At 44.8% G+C, this 24,549-nt stretch overlaps 1 protein-coding gene across 1 annotated transcript in view; it reads left to right on the top strand.

Annotated features, from left to right (window-relative positions):
- LOC100759157 (aldehyde oxidase 2) overlaps positions 1 to 24,549 on the top strand; it is an 84,950-nt gene that overhangs the window by 45,713 nt on the left and 14,688 nt on the right. The window contains exons 22-31 of the mRNA NM_001292060.1: positions 85 to 218; positions 1,996 to 2,083; positions 3,761 to 3,847; positions 3,963 to 4,154; positions 6,778 to 7,005; positions 10,961 to 11,056; positions 13,678 to 13,806; positions 17,567 to 17,641; positions 19,450 to 19,502; positions 20,505 to 20,619. Of these exons, the coding sequence (NP_001278989.1) occupies positions 85 to 218; positions 1,996 to 2,083; positions 3,761 to 3,847; positions 3,963 to 4,154; positions 6,778 to 7,005; positions 10,961 to 11,056; positions 13,678 to 13,806; positions 17,567 to 17,641; positions 19,450 to 19,502; positions 20,505 to 20,619 (1,197 nt within the window). The remainder of the gene's footprint in view (positions 1 to 84; positions 219 to 1,995; positions 2,084 to 3,760; positions 3,848 to 3,962; positions 4,155 to 6,777; positions 7,006 to 10,960; positions 11,057 to 13,677; positions 13,807 to 17,566; positions 17,642 to 19,449; positions 19,503 to 20,504; positions 20,620 to 24,549) is intronic.

Genomic DNA, 24,549 nt, shown 5'->3' on the forward strand with positions numbered 1-24,549 from the left:
TGGACTCTGCTGCATAGTTATATTTCAGGAAACAAAGCACTTCGTTGTCATTTTCCTCTGTTTAAGCCTCATTGTCTCTTACAGAAAACAGTGTCCTCTACCTTAAACATCCCCAGCAACAAGATCACCTGCCATGTGAAACGAGTGGGCGGAGGTTTTGGAGGAAAGGTGGGGCGACCAGCTGTGTTCGGAGCAATTGCTGCAGTGGGGGCTGTCAAGTAAGTCTGCCTGAGGAGCCAGCAGTGTGGGAGAGGCTGAACTCGGAGGAAATTAGTAGCCTGACAAATCAATTCTGGCTGCAGACCGAGTCACCTGGTCCCTGGGCAATTCCTGTCCCTGTCTGTTTCTTTATAATACGCAGGTATTTCACACCTGCCGTACTACCCTTTTTGGTTTTGCAAAAGTCAGCTGAACCCATGGCTTTGACAAAGAAACAAAGGAGGGGTAGTTGGTTGACTGCTTCCAGAATTTCGGGGGCCATTCCTGAGCTTTAGGGAAGATGAATTGCTTAGATGTGGGGCATGGTACCCTTCCCGAGTTGATCATTGACCCCTAACTCTTTGCTACTTCCAGCCCAGAGTAGGGTAGAGTGAGGAAAGAAAGTGGGCTGGTACCCTCCACCAGCTCCACGTGCTCTCTTGATGGACAGGTGGTCTATGGGGTGATCTCAAGAAAGACTCACATCTTTGCTATCCATGTTTAGGGGCACACCGACAGTGCGGATCCTGTTCATTGTCTGACTAGATTTGTTGTCAGTGTTGGAGAACAAAGAAGAGAAGGAGCAGGAGGGGGAAAGGGGGGAGAAAAGGAACAGGAAGAGGAGAAGGAGCAGGAGGAGGAGAAAAAGAGGAGAAGGAGCAGGAGCGGGAAGGGGAGAAGAAATAGGGAGAAGAAAGAGGAGATGAAGGAGAGGAAAAGGAGATGTTTACTGTTTTGTCTGAGTTCCTTTCAATCGTCAAAGTCCCAATGTCCTGCTTCCTTTGACAGCCTCTGTGTAGCTCAGAGAAAAGTCCTTCTCACTGGGACCTGTGTCTTCATCCTCAGCATAGGTGGAGAGAAGAAGCAGGGCTGAAATCTCACCTCCACTTTTGTCCCTTATCATAGTCAGCAGTTAGCAGCTCTTGCACTCACAGCAGACCCTGTGGATTCTGCTTCTCAAGCATGGCCACACACTGCCACCAAATGGAGCATCTAAATCCCAATGCCTAGGCTAGATAGTACAAGCCCTGATGTCAGTATATTCCAAAACTTGCCCTTTGACCCACCTGTGCAGTGATGTCTGGAACAAGTGCCTCAAGGTGCATCCTGCCTGAGCACACAGCAGTCATGCACCAAGTCACCTGAGGACAGTGTCCCAGATCTCCAGAGAGCAGGAGTCCCTGGAGGCCAGAGAAAATTCCTGCCTCAAAAAAACACATAAGAATTTTAATTTCAATTTTTTGTGGAAAGAAATTCCACAAAAATCCCAAGACTTCTGAATCAGAATTTGCAGGGAATGAACTGTACATTTAACTGATGTTTATCCTACTGACGTTAGCATTGCATTTACCCATTGACACCCTCCCCTTTATAACTAGTAGCAGACACATGCAAAATGGCTGTATCTAGGTGAAAGTCGAATTTGAAGCTTGAGGGACAGAACTTAGCTGGCATGTGACATTAATCCCTTTAGACATACCTCCAAACATTAAGTTGCAAGCACAAAGACAATGGTAACTTAGTCAGGTGGTAATTCACATCATGTCTAGAAGACTTTGTGCAGATTAATAGAGACATGTAATGGGCAGATGGATAGAGAATTAAATAAGTGGTACAAACGGATGGGAGGGTGGAAGGTGGATGAATGGGTTTTACATGTAATAAATAGATGTGGGTAGATAGTAAAATAAGGATTTGGATACACAGGTGGATAGACAGGTAGCTGAATAGATAGATAGATGAGTGGCTGGACAGATGGACGGGATGAATGGAGAATCTAAAATTTGTTTTCTGCAGAACTGGCCATCCCGTTCGTCTTGTTCTGGATCGAGAAGATGATATGTTAATAACTGGGGGAAGGCATCCATTATTTGGAAAATATAAAGTGAGTACTACATGTAAAATTATTAAAGTACCTCATTTTGTTTGTGTGGCTTCACGCCCTCTTCTATCGTTTTTTATTTTGCTGAATTCTAAAAGTAATCAGTATCTAAAATATCCAAAGATGGTCATATTTTGGATACCCATGACATTTTATGATGAACTTTTTATTTAGTGTATAATTATAAAAAATGATGAAAATAAAATTTTGAAATTTGAAGTAGCTAAAAGACACTGTTTGAGGATCTGGGGCTTTGGCTCAGTAGATAAAGTACGAAAACCTGAGGACTGGAGATGGGATCCCCAAAACCCACATAAAAGCTGATAGGATGAGACTGCCTGCCTGTAGCCCCAGTGCCCAAGAGAAGAAGACAGGAGATCCCTGAAGCAAGTTGACTAGATAGACTAGCCAAATCTGTGAGATCCGGGTTTGTTAAGAAGCCCTGCCTCAGTAAATAAATTGAAGTACAATAAGAAAGATATCTAAGCGGGGTAGCACAGGCCTAATCCCAGCACTCTGGAGTCAGAGGCAGGTGAATCTCTGTGAGTTTGAGGTCAGCCTGGTCTACAGAGTGAGTTCCAGGACAACCTCCAAAGCTACAGAGAAACCCTGTCTCAAAAGAAAAAAAAAAAAAAAAAAAAAACAGAGAGAGAGAGATCTGACATTATCCTTCGGCTCCACGCACGTGTACATTCACACATATGTGGCCACACATACACATGTAAAAAAAAAAAAAGCACTGTTACATGGAATATGGATTTATATTTTTAGTGATTCCTCAAAGACAAAAAAAGGAAAAGAAAAGAAAGCTGCTCAAATCCCTGACTATAAGAATAACTACTCTTTGCAGAAGAAATGTTTAGAAACAATTTGACCATTTTCACTGCAAAATAATCTTTAACAGAAACCCACTAGCAGGCGAATTTAAATTCTTCAAATCACACTCACTCCATTTTCTTTCAACTGCAGTAGAAACACTGTTAAAAAATGTTTGCTGGCATCTAGTAGATGATACTATTTTTCAGATTTGTGGTTTAGTCCTTAGGACAGTTCTGCTGTGATATAAAGTTACAAAACAGCTTTCTTTGGGAATTGCTTAAGGCATGCACGCCTGACTTCCCACCTGCTTTTACCACTGCCTTTGATTACTACATAATTCTATTACCTACATTGCTATTTACAAGGAAGGCACCTTGGCCACCCAGTAAGATGAGTCCACCTCATAAATTCTCCGACCTCTGTGCCCAAAGCTTTCCTGTAACAAGAGATATTATGATTCATCTCCATGTTTTCTGGGATCCCAAAGACTTTCCCACAAGGAGAAAACCACAGACTAAATTAGAAAGAAAGCCATAGAGAACAGCAGAGAATCTGCCGAGAATAAGGACGGTAAGAGCAGCAATTACATTCTGGGAGACAAGCAAGAACTTGAGGATTCCATGCTGAGTGTGGAGTCAGGATTGGCCCACTTAAAGGACAGGACTCAGCAAAACTAGGGTCAAGAACGGTCTTCTTCAATCAGACCCTGAAAGACAAGGCTACAGAGGTTGGAGTGCCACACAAGAGCAAACTGGAGGCAAAGTCTGTCCTTGATCTGCTTCAACAGAAGACTAAAGGGTGACTCGCACTTGGAAGGTACATTTTAAATAAATCAGTAAAATGTCCATTCTTTGGTGACAGGTGGGATTCATGAACAGTGGACGAATCAAAGCCCTAGACATTGAGTGCTACATCAATGGAGGATGCACACTGGATGACTCGGAGCTGGTATGTGTGTCTGAAACCAATTGTGCTCTTGATAGTGGGTACGATGGAAAATGTCTAGATGAGTCTTTATGAAAAGGTGGCATCTAATGTATGTGGGTATCTCCTTTTGCTTTAGGTAACAGAATTTCTTATACTAAAGCTGGAAAATGCATATAAAATCCGAAACCTCAGATTCCGAGGCCGGGCATGCATGACAAACTTACCATCCAATACAGCCTTTCGTGGGTTTGGCTTCCCACAGGGAACCCTGGTAACAGAATCTTGTATCACAGCTGTGGCAGCCAAATGTGGGCTCCCACCAGAAAAGGTAAGATTATAACTGGGATCATAGCCAAGGGTGATGAGGAGTCAGAGGAGGGAGGAATTACCTGGTGGCCCCAGGAAATACTGGAGAAACTGCACAAATTAACCCTGGCTCAGAATTTGAGGTGAGAGCTTCACTTTTTTTTTTTCATGTCTGTGATAGGGACATGCCATCATTTATTTAGTCACTCCACTATTGACACATAGTCAGGTTGCTTGTTATCACTTTAGGCTATTAAAACAGTGCTGGGACTGGAGAGAAGGCAGAGTGGTTAAGAGACATACTGCTCTTCCAGGGGATCAGAATTCAGTTCCCAGCACCCACATCAGTGGTTCACAATGACCTGTAACCCAGCTCCAGGGGATCTTGTGCCCTCTTCTGGCCTCTCTGGGCACTGTCCTCACATGCACAAACCCACACATAAATACATAATTTAAAAATAAAATCTTAAAATGAACTTGCAGTGACTACCCCGATACATATGCTCTAGGGGAACAGAATGTCTTTGCCCTCTGGTGTGGGTCTGTCTATTGAGCAAACTCACAGAAAAGGAATTGCTGGTGCACTCGAAAACTTCTTCGAGATGCTGTCCAAAATTTACTATTTGAAAACGTTATTCTGTCCAGTACACCAGAAGGCTGGTGGGACATAAAGGAATTGCCCCAGAGACAGGCTGACTCCAGCACCGACTGCTGAAGATGTCATCCACTCCTTGATCTTTCAGTCACATCCCAGACCTCTCTCGGTTTCTACCCTGTTTCCTCAATCCAGACCCTCTGCTCCAGCAAGGACTCTGTGTGTGCTATCTCTTGAACACCTTTGTCCCTAAATTCAATGGGGACCTCCAGGTTTCAATCTCATTGGCAGAGTGCTTCCTCCACACCAGAGAACACCTAATACTATACCAGAAAAACAATAGATTCCCTACAAGAAGTCACAAAAGTGCCCATGGGTCATGGTAGTGGTGCACGCCTTTAATCCCAGCACTTAGGAGGCAAAGGCAGGAAGATCTCTGTGAGTTTGAGACCAGCCTGGTCTACAGAAGACAGCCAAGGTTACACAGAGAAACCATGTCTCGGAAAAAGAAAAAAAAAAGTGCCCATGGATACAAAAAAGGACGACTTTACATCAGGATGAGGAGAGGGATTCAAAACGAATTCCTGGAGATGACACTTGAGGTTCACCTTGAGGAAGGTAGATGGAAATCTAAGCAAATGGAGCAGCGTGAACAAAGACAATGGACCCCTTGTGTCCTGGATTCCTTGGCTATAAAATAAGAACAAGATGATTTCCTTCACAGAGTTCCTAAGGATAAAATAAATTTTTACTAAAAACACTCATCTTTGTAGGACTGGTAATGTAGCTCTGTGATCGACAGTTCACCCAACATGCACAAAGTCCTGGGTTCCAGCCTCAGAACCACACATAATTTTTTTTTTAAATGGGCATTGTCTTAGCCAAGTGTTGTTGCTGGCAACAATACAGTCATTCTTTTCCTTCTACTAGAACAAATTGGAGATAATGAAAACCTCCCAGGCATTTCCAGCAGGCTTTCTCTGGGTGCTGAAAATTCCCAGGATATGAAGCAGATCCTGTTCAAAAACAAATTTTAAAAGATTTAACCATGTATTCCAAAATACTTAAAGACCTGCTAACAATCTATTCTTCAATGTCTTTCCAGCAGAAGAATCTTCATCTATGATGGTAGAGCCTGTCACTTAAGATGATAGAGCCTGTCACCTATGATGGTAGAGCCTGTCACTTAAGATGATAGAGTCTGTCACCTATTATGGTAGAGCCTGTCACCTATGATGGTAGAGCCTGTCACCTATGATGGTAGAGCCTGTCACCTATGATGGTAGAGCCTGTCACCTATGATGGTAGAGCCTGTCACCTAAGATGGTAGAGCTGTCACCTATGATGGTAGAGCTGTCACCTATGATGGTAGAGCCTATCACCTATGATGGTAGAGCCTGTCACCTAAGATGGTAGAGCTGTCACCTATGATGGTAGAGCCTGTCACCTGTGATGGTAGAACCTATCACCTATGATGGTAGAGCCTGGCTTTAATTCACTCTCTACCAACTCTGCTCTATCCTCTGAATCCTGAAGTTTGAAAAGGGTGGGCCAGTAGGATGGCTCAGTGGGTAAAGGCGATTGCTGCCAAATTTGACAACCTGAGTTTTATCTCTGGGAACCATATGGTAGAAAGAGAGAACTGACTGCCGTGGGTTGTCCTCTGACTTCCACATCTATACCATGGCATGTACACACTCAGACACAAACACACAGAGAGACACACACAGGGGTAGGCGGAGATACAGGATGGACGGACAGATAGACAGACAGCCCAACCTCCCCAGTCCTTCCCTCACACTGCCTTTTAGACTAGTCACTCTCATCTGCGCTCCACTTCAAAGTGAGAGAGAGACCCTGGTTGGAGCATTAATGTGGAGATAAAAAATAGCCCCACCATTCTCAACGTCGCCCATGCCGCTGGGAAACAATGGGGAGGATCTGTCCTCCCCACCAAAGTGCATGTGTGCTTCAGAGGAAAGGCCTTCTAAGACCCCCAAGAGCAGTCTGTCTCACCACAGGCATTGATGGAATTTCACACTTGTTTCAGATTAGGGAGAAAAACATGTACAAAACAGTTGATAAAACCATCTACAAACAAGCTTTCAGCCCAGAACCCCTGATAAGGTGCTGGACTGAGTGTCTGGACAAGTCTTCCTTTCACATCAGAAGGACACAAGTAGAAGAGTTCAATCGGAAGAACTACTGGAAGAAGAGGGGCATTGCTATAATCCCCATGAAGTTTTCAGTCGGCTTTGCTGCAACAAGCTATCACCAGGTAAAGTTCATACACGGCCCACTGTAAATGACCCTGGTGTCTAACACAGTCATGGCCCAATAGTGTGTGCTGGTGGTCAGAGAATCCCAGAGCACCAGGCCCCTCCCTGTGTACACATAGGAGAAAAGTCCAGAAATCTCCTGAGGGCTATGTGTGGCAGTAGGGGGAAGGTCACCAAGAAACTTTGGTGACAAGCATGATGGGGACAGCAGCATGACTGCTGGGACCTGGTACTGCCCCAGATTCCATGCTATTCAAAAGGAATAGGAACCCATGGTGCCATTGTGTTTTCTGCTGAGGAGGGGGTGTTCCACATGCAGGAATCCTTGGGACACCTGACAAATCTCAGGCAGAGAAGTCATTCCATTGGTCTCTGATAGCCACCTCCCCAGGAATCTGTTGGCTCTGGTGGGGAAGAAGGAGTGGGGTCCAGAATTGTCCTGGGTAAAATGGCAAGAGGAAGAAGCAAGTCATCCACAGGTGGACAGGAGGTAGAACAGCAGTATGCGTGTGGATAAGACCTCCAAACAGTACCAGGCCTGAGCAGACCTTCTCTGAGTCCCAGTGGGTTTCGGGGACCAGAAAACTGGTTAGAAAGCATGGGATGGCTGTTGCTTACCCATTGCTATCAACCTAGCTCAGAAAACTCAGCAATTGGGAGAGTGTTGGAGTGCTTTGTGTGCATACCATCAAAAGCATTCCTCCATTCCTACCCACAAGCTACACACACACACACACACACACACACACACACACACACACACACACCACCTCTCCTGTGAAAGGGAGTTCCTCCTAGGAAATAAGGCAGCAGTTGATCCAAATCCTTAATCAACTGGAGTCAGGAGCCCCTGAGATACCCTTGGCCTGCCATTTGCTAGGCATGTGACATTAAAGTTGTTCAGCCTTTCTGAACAACTTTAGCTCCCTCGGTTGTAAAGTGAGACTAACAGTGACAATGTCTTAGGGATTATAAGGATTGGCTAAGAAAATTAATATAGAGCACTTGGCAAGATTCCTGGAATATTGTGGGAGTCATCCAGGGAGGCCCTAAGCCCGTCCCAGGAGAGCCCAGACACACCTCTCAGGGCTCTTGCTCCCCTGACAGGATAAAGTGTGCCCTCGACTTCTGAGTCATATCCCTGCCTGGCTTCAGTATGACCATTCCATAAACAGGAACAAGGTTAGTTGTCACATCCACCAGCTGGGCTGAATCAATGGCAGAAATACAATAGACCCCAGATAGCCACCAATGTGGTTTTTCTCTGCCACCAAGTATTGTATCTTTATTAGACTAACTTGAACAACAGCTGGGTGGACTATTCACACTTCTGCCTAAATGACCACTAAACTGACAGTTCTTCACTATCTCCAGTTAGGTGTAATGATTTTGCATTCCATTTTATTATTATAACCCCTTATGTAAGTCACACAACTCAGTACCGGCCAATGGAAGAGATGCCCAGGGCAAGACACGAGGGAGGGACAAAGCTTGTCTTCTGGGTGTCCACCCCCAGGGAAGAGCACAGAACCGGAAGGTGAGGAGGATCTGAAGTACCCCCTCACCACTACCACCACCACTACTGCACACAGGCTGACCCCCTCTCTCTAAACCTATCTGGGCACCTCCTGGAGCCTCTCATTAACAAAGGGTGGCACTTTTCAAAATTTAAGAAGTACCATGCCAAGAACCAGAGACAAAACTAAGCACCTAGTTTCTCAAAATGACTCTCAAAATGGTCATCAATATGGCCACTTCTCACCTAAACCCCTCTGCTGTCACCCCTGGGTGCCAGTTTCTTATCTCACCACATTAGAAGTAAGACAGGATATGACTTTTGGTCTCCATCTGAAAAGCCTCCAGCTCCTGGGCAGGGCCATAAACTCAGGCACCCTAGAACCACTTGGCTAGGCATGGGAGGTGTCATTCCAGGTCAGCCGATGACTCACAGGGCTGGAACACCTCCTCACTAAGCGGGCCACAGACTACAGTGAATAAATACTGTCATTAGCACCATGCACCTCCAAGCTCCCCACCCCCCAACCACCCCCCAGCACCCACCCCAACCCCAAGACATTCTGGAGCCTCCAGGCATCTCCAGACTGGGAGGGGTAACACCAGTTTTCCATTCTATGTAGCCACTGTAACTCCAACCTGCTCTAAGTTCTCTCCAGGACACAAAGCCACACAAGGCCATTTGCCCTGCTTGGAGAGACTCAGAGCAGAGCTTGCAATGTCCCCAGGGGTGTACTGTGTTGGCTATAGCAAATTGCCACATGCTGGGCAGCTCAAAAAAAAAAAAAAATGTATTCCCTCACAGTTCTAGAAGTTGGAATTTCAAACTGAAGGTGTCAGCAGAGCCACTGTCCCTCCAAGACCTCCCGGGAGGAATCCTTCCTTGGCTCTTCCAGCCTCTCCTGGCTCCTAGCCATTCGTGGCTTATGGATACTTCCAGCTTCCCAGTCATTGTCCCTGATTCTACCCCAGAGCCTTCTGATAAGGATACCAGTCATTGTATTTAGGGTCTGCTCCTACTAGTCTGATCATCTTAAATAATTGTATCTGCAAAAACTATTTCCAACAAAGGGCACGTTCTGAGGTTCCAGGTAGACACATTTCAGAGAGACATGAACCACTGTTCCACCCAGGACTTGAAAGAGAAAGTATGGAGGAGGTGATGGATCTCTCCCAGATAGGGTCAGATGTTACCAGGAGTCTTAAGAGAATAGAAACAGGGAGGTCTAAACGCTAGACAGATGGAGATCAGGCTGAGACAGCTAGGAAGTGAGGACAGCCAAGAAGGAGCCAGGGTCCAAGAGGAGTGGTAGTGAGATGGGACCTGGGGACAAGGCAAGAAGAGACAGGAATGCTGTGAGGTGGGTGATGAGAGACCAGATCCTAAAGGACTACTGTGACAAGGAGGGGAGCTTTCGGTTACAGGCAATAGGGAGATTCACTCAACCCACTCACTTCTGTCTCCTGACTCCATTCATTGTCACTTCAGGGGACCCTGAGCAGCACAAGGAGATTTGGATTTGACAGACAGCCCAGATCTCATGGAACCCATAACCCACACTCTTATGCCACTGAGTATTCTGCCCATGATGACTGGATTTCAGTCTGTGTCCCCCCACCTTGTGACTCCCCTGAAGCAAAACTGCACCTTGTTCGTGCTTATATGCCTAGATAGAGCTCAGGGAAGGAAAACAATTGATTCAGTAGCTTCACAATCAGCCCTCAGTTTTAGGTAAGGGGCTGACTTTCAAATAGTTGAGACCAGATGGGAGTGGTGGCACATGCCTTTAATCCTAGCACTTGGGATACTGAAGCAGGTGGATCTCTGTGAGTTCAAGGCCAGCCTCGTCTATATAAGGAGTTCTAGGCCAGCAAAGGCTACATAATAAGAGTTTTTCAGAAGAAAGAAAGAAGGGAGGGAGAAATGGAGGAAGGAGGAGGGAGGAAGGGGGAAGGAAGGAGGGAGGGAAGGAGGGAAGAAGGGAAGGAGAGAAGGAGGGAAGGAAGGATGAATCCAGGTTCCTAAGTAGGAAAGGTTCTTTACAGTCAACTTTTGCACAGAGTAAAGCGAAGTTCTAAGGTCCTGCCAGGAAACCTAGCATCTCTGACCTCCCTGCTCTGGGAGATTGAGATTTCATTAGCTCATTTCTTTTTCTAAATTTTAAAAAATTTATGAGTGTTTTGCCTGCATGTATGTCTTTGCACCATGTTGATGCATTGCCCATTAAAGCCAAAAGAGGAGGTTGAATCTTCTGGAACTGAAACTATAGACAGTTGTAAACTGCCATGTGGGTGCTGGGAATTGAACCCCAGTCCTCTGGAAGAGCAGCCAGTGCTCTTAACCACTAAGCCATCTCTCCAGACCCCCCCCCATCTCTCATATTGAACTTCCATAATTGCCAACACACACTGAGGTATGCCTTCTGGATCATCTTACAGGCAGCTGCACTCGTTCACATCTACACTGATGGGTCTGTGTTGGTTGCACATGGAGGCAATGAACTGGGACAAGGCATTCACACCAAAATGTTACAGGTAAAATAAAGAAAATCAACCATTCATCTTTCAACACATTGTTGACATGACTGAAACTTGGGGTATTTTTAAGGCAAATGATGGCTGTATATTCAAACTTAAAGACTTTTAACCGGTTGAAAAGCTTCTTGCATATAAACTACAGTAAACAATGTGACAGAAATCCCATGCATATACAAATGCTCCTGGAACTTGCCAGGAGTGAGAGGTGAAAGGGATTATTAGTAAAGCCACCGGTCAGAACTGCAGAACACCACAATAAGTGCTCCCCACGCCCACACATGCTATTGGAGAGGGCGAATGATCCATCGGCTATCAACAACCTGTAACTTTTTCTCTTTCTTTCTTCCTTCCTCCCCTCCTTTCTTTCTTTCTTTCTTTCTTTTTTTTCTTTATTTTCTTTTTTGTATGTGCAAGCAGGACAAGTGCTTTAACATTAAGCTATAATCCCAGCTCTTTTTCATAAAAAAAAAATCATCCATGCCTGGTTAATTCATGTGGTTGCACACATCTTTAATCCTAGCACTCTGGACATAGAGGCAGTGAGATCTCTGTGAATTTGAGGCCAGCCTGGTCTACAGAGCATTTGCAGGACAGCCAGAGCTATACAGAAAATCCTGTCTCAGAACAAACAAAAGATTCATTTGTATATGTTTGTACATCCTCATGTATGTGTCTGTGATCCTCCTCATGCGTGTGTCTGTGATCCTCCTCATGTGTGTGTCTGTGATCCTCCTCATGCGTGTCTGTGATCCTCCTCATGCGTGTGTCTGTGCATCCTCCTCATGCGTGTATCTGTGATCCTCCTCATGCGTGTGTCTGTGATCCTCCTCATGCGTGTGTCTGTGATCCTCCTCATGCGTGTATCTGTGATCCTCCTCATGCGTGTCTGTGATCCTCCTCATGCGTGTGTCTGTGCATCCTCCTCATGCGTGTATCTGTGATCCTCCTCATGCGTGTGTCTGTGATCCTCCTCATGCGTGTGTCTGTGATCCTCCTCATGCGTGTATCTGTGATCCTCCTCATGTGTGTGTCTGTGATCCTCCTCATGCGTGTGTCTGTGCATCCTCCTCATGCGTGTATCTGTGATCCTCCTCATGCGTGTGTCTGTGATCCTCCTCATGCGTGTGTCTGTGATCCTCCTCATGCGTGTATCTGTGATCCTCCTCATGTGTGTGTCTGTGATCCTCCTCATGCGTGTCTGTGATCCTCCTCATGCGTGTGTCTGTGCATCCTCCTCATGTGTGTATCTGTGATCCTCCTCATGCGTGTGTCTGTGATCCTCCTCATGTGTGTGTCTGTGATCCTCCTCATGCGTGTCTGTGATCCTCCTCATGCGTGTGTCTGTGCATCCTCCTCATGCGTGTATCTGTGATCCTCCTCATGTGTGTGTCTGTGCATCCTCCTCATGCGTGTATCTGTGATCCTCCTCATGCGTGTGTCTGTGATCCTCCTCATGCGTGTGTCTGTGCATCCTCCTCATGCGTGTGTCTGTGATCCTCCTCATGCGTGTGTCTGTGCATCCTCCTCATGCGTGTGTCTGTGATCCTCCTCATGCGTATGTCTGTGCATCCTCCTCATGCGTGTATCTGTGATCCTCCTCATGCGTGTGTCTGTGCATCCTCCTCATGCGTGTCTGTGATCCTCCTCATGCGTGTGTCTGTGCATCCTCCTCATGCGTGTGTCTGTGATCCTCCTCATGCGTGTGTCTGTGCATCCTCCTCATGCCTGTGTCTGTGCATCCTCCTCATGCGTGTGTCTGTGCATCCTCCTCATGCATGTGTCTGTGATCCTCCTCATGCATGTGTCTGTGCATCCTCCTCATGCGTGTGTCTGTGCATCCTCCTCATGGGTGTGTCTGTACATCCTGCTTATACATGCATCTGTGTGTCCTCTTCAGGCATGTGCATGAGCACTCAGACAGGTCATGACATGTATGGTAGGCAGGGGACAGTCTGGGGAAGTCAGTGCTCTCCTTCCACCACGTGGGTTCTGGGTGTCAAGCTCAGGTCATCAGGCTTGGTGGCAAGTACCTTTTTCTGCTGAGCCATCTAACCAAGCCTGACATAATTTTAAAGACATGGGATCTAGAAGAAAAGGCTAGTCCTTTCGGTTGAATACATTGACTATTATGATGGCCTTCAGTGCAAGTCTGTAGCTTTTCACCACCTGGCCACTTAGCTCCTCTAGAATATGCCTCCCACATTACACATGTTCCAAATGACTCCTCGATTCAGGCACGTTCAGCCCTATCCCAGTCCTCCTCATACTCCTGCCACAGATAGGAAGGAGGGAGGGAAGGTGGGAAGGAGCTAGGGAGGGAGGGAGGGAGGGATGAATCACAATGGCTGGCAAGGTGGCTCAACAGATTAAGGTATTTGCCACCAAGTCTAACCCTGGAGTTCAATCCACAGGCCCCAAGTGGTGGAAGGAGAGAACTGACTCCTGAAAGTTGTCCTCTGATGTCCAATGGATGCCATGGCACATACATACACACAGCCATACAAACTATCTGAAAGTATAATAAAAAGTGTCTTTAAAATCAATGTTTTTATTGTGACCAAAATGGCTTACGTTTTCTTAGAAATCTGTGTTGGATTTGAAATATGTCTTTCTCACAGGTGGCCAGCCGTGAATTAAAAGTGCCCATGTCTCACATGCATATCTGTGAAACAAGCACGGCTACCGTGCCCAATACAATTGCTACGGCAGCGTCCATTGGCGCGGATGTCAACGGCAGAGCTGTGCAGGTGACTGTGGCTGTCTCCTTCCCTGATGAACTTTACTACGTCTCTAGTTTTCTTATTGGCACACGGACACAGTGGTTGGCTTCGGGGAAGTGAGCAGTCACTGAATTAGTTTTCTATTACTGTGATAAAACACCATGACCAAGGCAACTTATAAAAAAAAAGGGGGGGGGGGTATTTGTGGCTTATGATTCTAAGAGAAAAGAGTCGGTCACTGTTACTGGAAGGTCACTTGGCAGTAGGCAGGCATGGCAACTGGAGCAGCAGCTGAACGCTCACATCTTAAACCTCAAGCAGGAGGCAGATAATAAACTGGGAATGGGGAGTATTTGAACTCTCAAAACCCACCCCCAGTTGTCCCGACCTGTAGGACATCAACCTGGAGAAAGAGAGTCAGAGATAGGGAATGGGGACAAGAGACTTGGAAAGAACGACCACAAGACAGGATTCTGATCAAGTGATAAACTTTATTTTTCTCAGGCTAGCTTGTAGTCAGTAGAGCAGGATATGGGGAGAGGTAGAATGGGTTGTTTGTGCACCAGGTGTTAGTGTAGCCAGGATATTAGGAAGCCACAAAGAGGATGTTTGGCAGGGTAAAGAGTTCATGAGTAAGAGGTCCAGGAAGGGTTGCCTAGGTGACTGAGCCTGTGGGTGGAGGACTGGGTGGAGTTGTTTCTTTTCTTGAGCTGAGGTTCTAAAGAGCTGCTATGTAAAGGTTAATATACAAGTATGTGGCCGTTCAAGAATGGCCTAAGAATGCCAAGCCCTGAGATCTTTGGCTCCCAACACCCAGTGACATACTTCCTCCAGAAAGGCCACACTTCTAAGCCTCCCAGTCAGCAGCAACTGGAGACCACATATTCAAATACTGGAGACAATGGGGAATATTTATCATTCAAATCACCACAGTCACTAACAAAAGTTTAGACAACCAAAATATTGGGAGCAAATATTAATTAAAGTGAGGTAATACATAGACCCAGAATATAATGGCTCAGACCCAGAAGTCCCTTTCATGCACATGTGTGGGTTCAGAGGGCATCTTAGGTCAGTCAGGCACCCAGGCTGATGGTGGCACCACCACCTTCAGTGCATGGCTTTCAAGGTAGCACTGAGCATCACCATTTCAGTCACAAGAAGTCATGCATGAGGAAGACTCCAGGCTAAATCTGGAAGTGATGCTAATTGCTTGCACTCATCACCCATTAGGAGACGTAGTCTCTGGCCATGTCTGCATGCAAGGGAGGTTTGTGAACATAGAAGACAGGGAAGGAATATGCCCAGCTATTGTGGAAGGAAGGGAGACTACATTTGGGGGACAGAAATTCTGCTTCTGGAAGGCACAGAAAAAGCTTTAAGACCCAACAGTGTGGAACCATGCCTGTTTCCTGGCATGGCAAGTTCCTGCAGGCAGACCAGTTGAGCCCAGCCTAACCCAGCAGACATGATAAATAATTATTACCACCCCAAGTCCCCACCAGAACACTCAGAGCAACCTTCTCTTAGAACTTTTTTAATTAGCATACGAAGTAATGAGTTTCATTGTGACTGTTATTATTAATTTAACTGATTTAGTTCTTTTAGTCTGGTTTGCTTTGTTGTTGCATATGTTATTATTATAATTTGCTACTATTTTTCATATGTTTATCGGTGTTTTGCCTGCATGTATGTCTTTCTACCACATGTATGCTTGACACCGGTGGAGAGCAGGGTGTCAGATCCTCTAGAACTGGAGCTACAGAATTGTGAGCTGTCGTGTGAGTACTGGGAATCGAACTCAGGTCCTCTGGACAAACAGCCAGTGCCTTTGTCTGCGATCCATTTCTCTAGCACCCAGATGTTTTGGAGACAGTGTCTCACTATATAGTTCAGGCTGGCATGGAACACGTTATGTAGCCCCAAAAGACCTCAGACTCATGACGGTCACCTATGAGATCACAGATGTGCACTGTTACACCTACATATATGTTCTTTTGAAGTAATAGTCACTGAATTTGTCATGATTCTGACAAACACTTTTTCCGTTGGGCATTGTAGGAATATGTATTCCTGTAGATCACTATAAGGATGTCACAAAACCTGCCTTCAAATCAGTCTTATCCATGTGAGAACTCTGAGGGCAGTGGGGAGGGGGCAAAAGTAGTCGGGTTTTCTCTGAAAAAAAAAAAAAAAAACATCATGAGTTTATACTTGGGGTAGGCACTAACACAAGAGGGGAGCAAGTCAGGTGGTGCGGAGTTGCCAGCCTACCTAAGGGCTAGAACATCTAGTTTTAGGATCAGAAGTGTGGGTTCCCAGTTAGTTCTGTTGTTGTTGTTTGGTTTGGTATGGTTTGGTTTCGTTTTTGGTTTTTGTTTTTTTGGTTTTGGAAAACAGGTCTTTTCTGGGTAGCTCTGGCCATCCTCGACCAGGCTTGTAGGTGGAGTTTCTGTTCTACCTGGTCCTGCTGCCCTTCAGCCCAAATAAACACACAGCAGCTATATTAATTATAAACTGTTTAGTCGATGGCTCCGATCTCTTATTGGCTAGGTCTCTCTTAATTATTAACCCATTTCTATTAATCTAAGTATCTCTATGTAGCCTTGGCTTACCAGAGAATGCCTAGCATCATCTATATTTTCAGTAACTATATTCTCTCTCTCTCTTCTCTCTCCCTCTCCCTTTCCCTCTCCCTCTTCCTCTCCCTTTCTCTCCCTCTCCCTCTCCCTCTCTCTCTCTCAGCTCCCTCTCTGTGTCCCTCTTCCCAGCATTCCTAGTCTGGTAGCCCCACCTATACTTCCTGCCTGGCTACTGGTCACTCCTCATTTATCCCAAATGCTGGGATTAAAGTGATGCACCACTTGGCATAGTTCTGCTTTTTTTTTTTTTTTAAGTTTTCCTGAGACACAGTGTTTCTCTTTGTAGCCCTGGCTGTCTTGGAATCACTCTGTAGACCAGGCTGGTCTCAACTCACAGAGATCCACCTGCCTCTGCTTCCTGAGTGCTGTGATATTAAAGGCAAGCACCACCATTGCCCAGCTTTTTAGTTCTGCATTTTAAGATTTACATTTTATTTTATGTGCATGGGCATTTTGCCTGCATGTGTGTCTTAAAATCAATTTTGTTATTTTCTTACTTCAAACCCAAAGCCAGGATCTTTGAATAATGGTTTCCTAATAGACAGAGGAAGTTAGAGGGATGGGCAGTGAGTTAAATATTTCAGCCCAGAGGGCTCGTGGCCTGTCATTGTAACAAGCACAGATTCGAATAAAAATATGATATTTATTTCTTTTTTGTTTGTTGGTTGGTTGGTTTGGTTTGGTTTGGTTTTCAAGACAGGGTTTCTCTGTAGCTTTGGAGCCTGTCCTGGAACTCGCTCTATAGACCAGGCTGGCCTCGAACTCACAGAGATCTGCCTGCCTCTGCCTCCCAAGTACTGTGACTAAAGGCATGCACCCCCACCGCTTGGCTATCCTATTTATTTTAATAACTGAAAAATACAAAATAAAGATCAAAAATGTAGTTAAACAAAGAAAAGAGAGGAGTAGAACTTGAGCATTTATGAAAGAGGATCTGAGTAGAAATTTGGGGTGTTTTCCTAGGAAGTGAAGCAAGAGGGGACGGGCAAGTGCTGTGACTGACGCTAACCTCAAGGGCCTGAGCTGTGTACATTTTATTCGCAAAGTGTGAGGAGCAAGCGCTCTGTGAGCACTGCTGACCTGTGCTTGCTGAAGATGCTTTGCCAGAGTCCTAACCACAGTGCCCTCTTCTTCATTTCTTCAAGAATGCCTGTGAGATCCTTCTGAAACGTCTTGAGCCTGTCATTAAGAAAAATCCAGAAGGTACATGGAGAGACTGGGTAAGTGTTCCTACTTATAAATCTGTTACTACATGTGAGGTGGCAATCCAAACCAGCACTGAGTGTCACAGCACAGAGAAACAGTTTCTCTAGTGCAGTGGTTCTCAACCCTTCTGATGCTGTGACCTTAATATATCTCCTCCTGTTGTTGGACCCCCAACTATAAAATTACTTCATTGCTACTTCGTACCTATAATTTTCTACTGTTATAAATCATAATATAAAACCTGTGTTTTCTGATGGTCTTAGATGACCTCTGTGAAAGGGTCATTCAACCCCCAAAGGGGTTGTGACCCACAGGTTAGGAACCGATACTGTAAGTCTCCATCCATAACTTTGGAAAGGTCTCCAAGTGAGTGATTTCTGTTAAGGTTGAGACAGCTGCTCCAGGTGTGTGGAGAGCTCTCCTGTGGAGATTGCACATAGGAAAGGGCAATCACCGGGAAGAGAAAATGGTGTGTTTGAGGAACATCTAGAAGCATCCTTCCACTCCACTTGTGGAGGAAGGAAGAGGAAAGAGCCTCCGTAAGCCACACAAAAACACTGATGCTCTGAGTAAGGGAAGAGAACTGAGTATATCTCAAAACAAATGACTATTTAAGCCAGGCAATGGTGGTGCACGCCTTTAATGCCAGCACTTGGGAGGCAGAGGCAGGCAGATCTCAGTGAGTCCAGCCTGGTCTACAAAGCAAGTGCCAGGACTGTCACGGCTGTTACACAGAGAAGCCCTGTCTCAAAAATAAAATAAAATAAAATAATGGTCTGGAAAGATGGCTCAGGGGTTAAGAACACTGACTGCTCTTCCAGAGGTCCTGAGTTCAATTCCCAGCAACCACATGGTGGCTCACAACCATCTGTAATGAGATATGGTGCCTTCTTCTGACCTGCTGGGATTTATGTAGACAGAACACTGTTTACATAATAAAAAATAAATAAATCTTTTTTAAAAAACCATAATAATAATAATAAATAAATGACTCATTTAATCCAACTTCACTAAACCCTACACTTTTTCATTAGAATAATTATCACACACACACCTTATATTGTTAACATTTAAAAATTAACTCCAAATAACTTTTGAAAAATATTTATTTATATTTTGTCAGACATGGTGGTGTATGCCTTTAATCCCAACACTTGGGATACAGAAGCAGGCAGATCTCTGAGTTCAAAGCCAGCATGGTCTACAAAGTGAATTCCAGGACAGTCAAGGCTACACAAAGAAATGCTGTCTCAAGAGAGAGAGTGTATGAGAAACAACAATAAAATGACTTATTTATTTTTATTTTGTCTGCGTGCTTGCACACACATTTATACTATTTGTATATGCAGTATATTTGGAGGCCAGAAGAGAGCATCAGATCCCTTGGAACTTGAGTTTCAGACAGTTGTGAGCTGCCATGTGGGTGCTGGGAACTGAAGCAGGGCCCTCTGCAAGAGTAGCAAGTACTTCTAACTATAAACTGCCTCTCCAGCCACCCTTCCAAGTAACTTTTGAGCTTATTCCCTATACCATGGATAAATCATAGGGTTTTAATTTGCATTGTTAACTCCAGGCTTTCAAACTCAGCCAAAGGAAATTGTCATATTCCTGCTGAGAAAAAAAGCTATGATGAGGACTGTTAGAGCAGAGCATTTGCATCAGGAAACACATGTCAATTTTTACATATGAAATATGCTCACTTTCACCTAACCAGTGGTATAGCTATTCAATCTCCTTAAATGTACCCATTCCACAGATAGAGGCATTGTCACCTAACAAGTGGTATATCTATTCAATCTCCTTAAATGTGCGTATTCCACAGATAGAAACAGCATTTGAACAAAGAATCAGCCTTTCAGCCACTGGATACTTCAGGTAAAACTCAAAACAATATATGGCTTGGCTAAGAGAACATAAGGTAATCCAATTCTTTGGGCCTCAGTCTTTATTCATAAATAAGATTGTATTATATAATTATGGGGGGTCTATTCTAGGCCCAAAATTCTGTGAATTCATATAAGTTTCTGAGCGGTATCATTAAAGAAATATTAAATAATCAACTTTACTAATTTCCCTGCCTTTGTCATAAAACCTTTCTCCTCACTATACAGTGTTGATCAGTGGAGTGGTCTCAATAAATTTATGTTAAGCAAATACATAAAGTAAAGAGAAGAGCTGACTATTAAATTAAAGAAGGATATGGCACTATGCTTACAATTTTGCCAAATAAACCCCCAACCTACACACACACATGCAGAAAAGAAATCTTGTGGGGAAAGGGGGAGAAGAGGTTACCCAGCCCAGTGCAACCTCAGAAAGCCCATCCAGCCCTCAGTTTGAATATCTCTTCAGGGTGGGAATTTGGTTCAGTGAGAGAGTGCTTGGGAGAGGCCCTGGGTTCAAACCACAGGTCTGCAAAAACTTAATGATAAAATAAAAACAGAACCTGTAACCCCTGCCTACATCTTCACGTGTAAATGAGTGAACCGAATCACCAGTCCTCTTTTATCAGCCTTGTTACTCTGTTATCAAGTCCCCTGTGACTTGGATTAGCATGTTCCATGGGCGATCTCCGGGAATACAGCCCCAAATTAATGGGGTTTCCCAATGTGCAGATAGGACCCAAGGTCAAACTTCCAACTGCCAACCTGGGAACAAACATCACTGTCTTCTTCATCTCTGACATCTTTCCCACAGCTCAGGCACATCCTCAGGCACACAACAGTTGAAATGAAAAAAAACAAAACAAAACGAAAACTAGTTGAAAGGAGTATCGGACAGCTGAAATGCTATTGTAAACTATGGTAATTTTTTTAAGATATAGACATTGTTTGTGCTTTCTGCCCTCCCACATTCTAAAAGACTTTATTCCCCCAGGGGCTACAAGGCCTTCATGGACTGGGAGAAGCAGGATGGAGAGCCATTCCCATACTATGTCTATGGAGCTGCATGTTCGGAGGTTGAAATTGACTGCCTGACAGGCGCTCACAAGGTAAGTCACGTTAACACTGTCCCAGGAAGTCAGAACAACAGCAGAACCACACTGAGCAGAAAGCGGCCCGGTGTCTACAAAAGAGAAGATAATTCTCTCAATTCTAAGGAGATTTCAAGAAATCCAGCCTTCTCTTGGAATTGTCACATAAAATAACAATGTAGTAGACAAAAAGGAAAGTCTGTGACCGGCTGAATGTGGTTAATGTATTCAAGTTATCATTTCATTTCAGATGACAGAGTCGCTTTCCAAAGTTATACCCCAAAGTGGATTTTGTTCCTCAAGGATGGACAAATTGTCAGAGGGGGGATATCATTTGGTAGCAGAGCTGGTGTTCATCCATAGCCCTTACTCCCAGGGCAGTACAGATATCCAAAAGAACAGACGCGGGTGGGGTGGGGTATGAAAAGAACGTTGTGCCTGCTGTTGATCATCAAGAAGCCACCTACTGAAGACAGGGAGTGTATCTAGACAAAGTCATTGTACCATAAATGACAAACCTGTGAATTATACTTCAGATAGCATTCTGGAACCTAAGACAGCAGAAGTATCAAATAGAATAAAGTATAACCAAAGTGTAGTAAGTTGCTACATTAGGAAAATTATAATGGCCATATAATATCAAAATACTTCTATTTATTGTTGGTTAACTTATCTTCTATTTCAATATTATAAGAAATAAAAATTTTGAGACAGGGTCTCAGGTAGCTGAGGCTGGCCTTGAACTCCCTAAGTGGTCAAAGATAATCTTGAACTTCCAATCTTCCTGCTTCCATCTCTCAAATGCTGGGCTTATAAACATATGTAGGCATATCCAGTTTATGCAAGGCTAGAGACCACACTCAGAATCTGTGCACACTAGGTGGCTGCCCTACTAACTAAGCCATGCCCCCAGTCCATGAATAAGATTGTTTAAAGTCGAAGTGAATGAAGAGATGTCTGGAGAGAAATGCCCTCCTATTTCATTCAAGTTTCTCTTTCTGATACATTATGTCGATGTGTTTTTACATTTACTTTTTCCCCTGAATGGGGCATGCTGTGTGGCACTGGGGAGGTCAGAAGACAGCTTGTAGCAATCAACTCACTCCTTCTACCACAAGGGCCCTAGGGATCACACTCAAGTTGTCAGCCATGGCAGCAAACACCTTTAACTGCTGAGCCATCTTGCTGGCCTCTGTGGCTCCATTTTTGAGATCATCTTAAAGAGGAAAACTCATGTGATCCCAGATTGTTCGTGTCTTGTTTTAGACTGTTTCCTGGTGGTTTTCACATGGAGGCACACATAGATGATGGTGTTTGTGCAGAAATCCAGGAGGTGAGCCTGGGGCCTGCCTCAGGCTCCCCTCAAGGACCCAGGTGCCAGTGTTCCTGAATTCCTGAGGCTCTGCCTTAGTGGGAAGCTGGTTTTGGTGACAAACTAGTCATAAGACCCTCCACACAGACAGGTGTGTTGCCAGATTTAGCAAATAAAAACATGGGTTGGCTAATTAAACTTGAATTTCAAGGAAATAACAAATACATTTCCAGAAGAAATATGCCCCACAAAGTTCTTAGAACATACTTATTTTATCTGTCAGCTCTGCCTAACAAATCCCTAAAGAAACAAACACAGAGTTTTTCCAGAATTTATGGTGTCAGAGAGTTAAAATTTGGTCTTTTCTGCACCTTCCGGTTTATATGTATACCTAAAGATCCAGAAATTTCAGTATGGTGTTAACTCTTAAAAACAGTTTGTTCTTTGATGAGACAAAAATTCCATTAACCAACAAGAAACCAGAGACATTGAATCACCAGCCCACTGTGGCCAGTTCTGGGGATGGCTGCAGCTGGTAAGCAAAGGTTTCCATCTGCTGAGTTGCCATCTCTTTCCCCTGTTCCATACCCACGGCACAAACCACGTCAATTGTCAAGGTAAATGTACAATAAGAAGGGTTGAGGCGTCCCCAGCCTCCTTTCCTACCCAGGTTGAGAAAGATGGCTGATTCTAGGGCCTGGGAGACCAGGATTTGAGTCAGAAGAGAACTGCCAACTAGGACATGGTGGGAAACACCCATAATCTCAACATTTGAGCAACTGAAGCCAGAGGACCACAAGTTCAAGACCAGCCTGGGCTACACAGCAAGACTCGGTTTCAAAAACACAACAAAGAGAAGGGCTAGGGATATAGTCCAGTTGATAGCATATTTGCCTATCATGAAGGAAGCCCTGGCTTGCATACCAATCCCAGTACTGCATAAAACTAGGTGTGGTGGTCCCAGAAACAGCTGACCTAGGGGAGCTCATGGACCCCAGACTAATGGCTGAGAGGTCAGCATGGGACTGATCCAGACTCCCTGAATATGGGAGTCAGTGAGGAGGCCTTGGCAATCTATGGGGCCTCCGGTAGTAGATCAGTATTTATCCCTGGCATACCAATGGACCTTGGGAGCCCATTCCTCATGGAGGGATGCTCTCTCAGCCTGGACCTAGGCCCTGTCCCAGATGATAGGACAGACTTTAGAGATCCCCCATGGAGGGCCTTACACTCCCTGGGGAGTGGAGGGGGGATGGGGTGGGGAGTTGGGGGGCAGGGAGGAAAGAAGGGAGAGGGATCTGGGATTGACATGTGAAGCAAGATTGTTTCTAATTTAAATTAAAAAATTATGACAAAAAAAAACCTACGTGTGGTAGCCCATTACTATAATCCCAGCCCTTTAGAGGTACAAGGCAGAAGGATCTGGTAAGGCCAGCCTGAGTTACATGAGAACCTGTTCAAAGGAAGTAAGGAAGAAAGGAACAGGGAGGGAGGGAGTTCTAATCCAAAGACTAGAAAGGAGAAACCCAGATTTGTTTGTTTGTTTTTCGTTTTCTGAGGCAAGGTTTCTCTATATAACAGTCCTGGCTGTCCTGGAACTTGCTCTGTAGACCAGTCTGGCCTTGAACTCACAGATCCACCTGCCTCTACCTCCTGAGTGCTGGTATTAAAGGCGTGCAACACCAATGACCAGTGAGAAGCTCAGATATTAAGCCTAAACAAAGAAAGATATTACCAGAATAAATACTGATGAATGGTAGGCAAAGGAAAGTCTAGAGGTATTCCTGAGTTAGCCCAGAAACACTTAGGAGCCTTTTGAGGCCCCCTGCAACCAATGTGTGCATGCGCGTGCGCGCACACACACACACACACACACACACCGAGAGAGAGAGAGAGAGAGAGAGAGAGAGAGAGAGAGAGAGAGAGTGCCAAACAGAAGAGCCAGATACCTTCACTGTCTCTCAGAGAAGGAAGCAGACCAACAAAGATTGAGAATCAACACTTGGCCTCAACACTCACCTTGACCCCTTCTAAAATCTTGCAAGCCCCAAACTTACACTGTACTACATGATTTTCTCAGTAAAATGACAACGATGCCACCTGCATCCAACCCTTTCAAGGACTAGATATGCTCATGACTTCTACTAGAGCAATGCAACTAAGTAGAGAATCTGGTGGACAAGCAGGCTCAATCATTTACCAGGTGACTCACTCACACACACACCAACATGCCCTGGACTTTGGAGTCACTAGCAGGAATCAAAACAATACATGCAGTTCTTCCAGATCCTTGCCAGGCCTGGCACCACGTTTGAAGTTTGTCAGATGTCTTCCAAATTCTGATGCCTGGGCAGTGGTTCTGGAATAGTAAGAAGCCCTTTGAAATTCCTTTTTTTTTTTTTAATTGAGGGATAGGAGGTACTGTATATGCTACAACACACATGTGAAGATCAGAGGACAACTTTCAGAATTCAGGTCTCTCCTTCCACCATATGGGTCCAGGGTTTGAACACAAGGTCACCAATTGCCTGTATGTTCTGAGCTAACCTAAAAATAGTATTTTTTAAATTTATTTGTGTGTGTGTGTGTGTGTGTGTGTGTGTGTGTGTGTGTGTGTGTGATACTAGGGATCAAGC

Source organism: Cricetulus griseus, chromosome 2 (assembly GCF_003668045.3).
Source record: "Cricetulus griseus strain 17A/GY chromosome 2, alternate assembly CriGri-PICRH-1.0, whole genome shotgun sequence".
Lineage (NCBI taxonomy): Eukaryota > Metazoa > Chordata > Mammalia > Rodentia > Cricetidae > Cricetulus > Cricetulus griseus.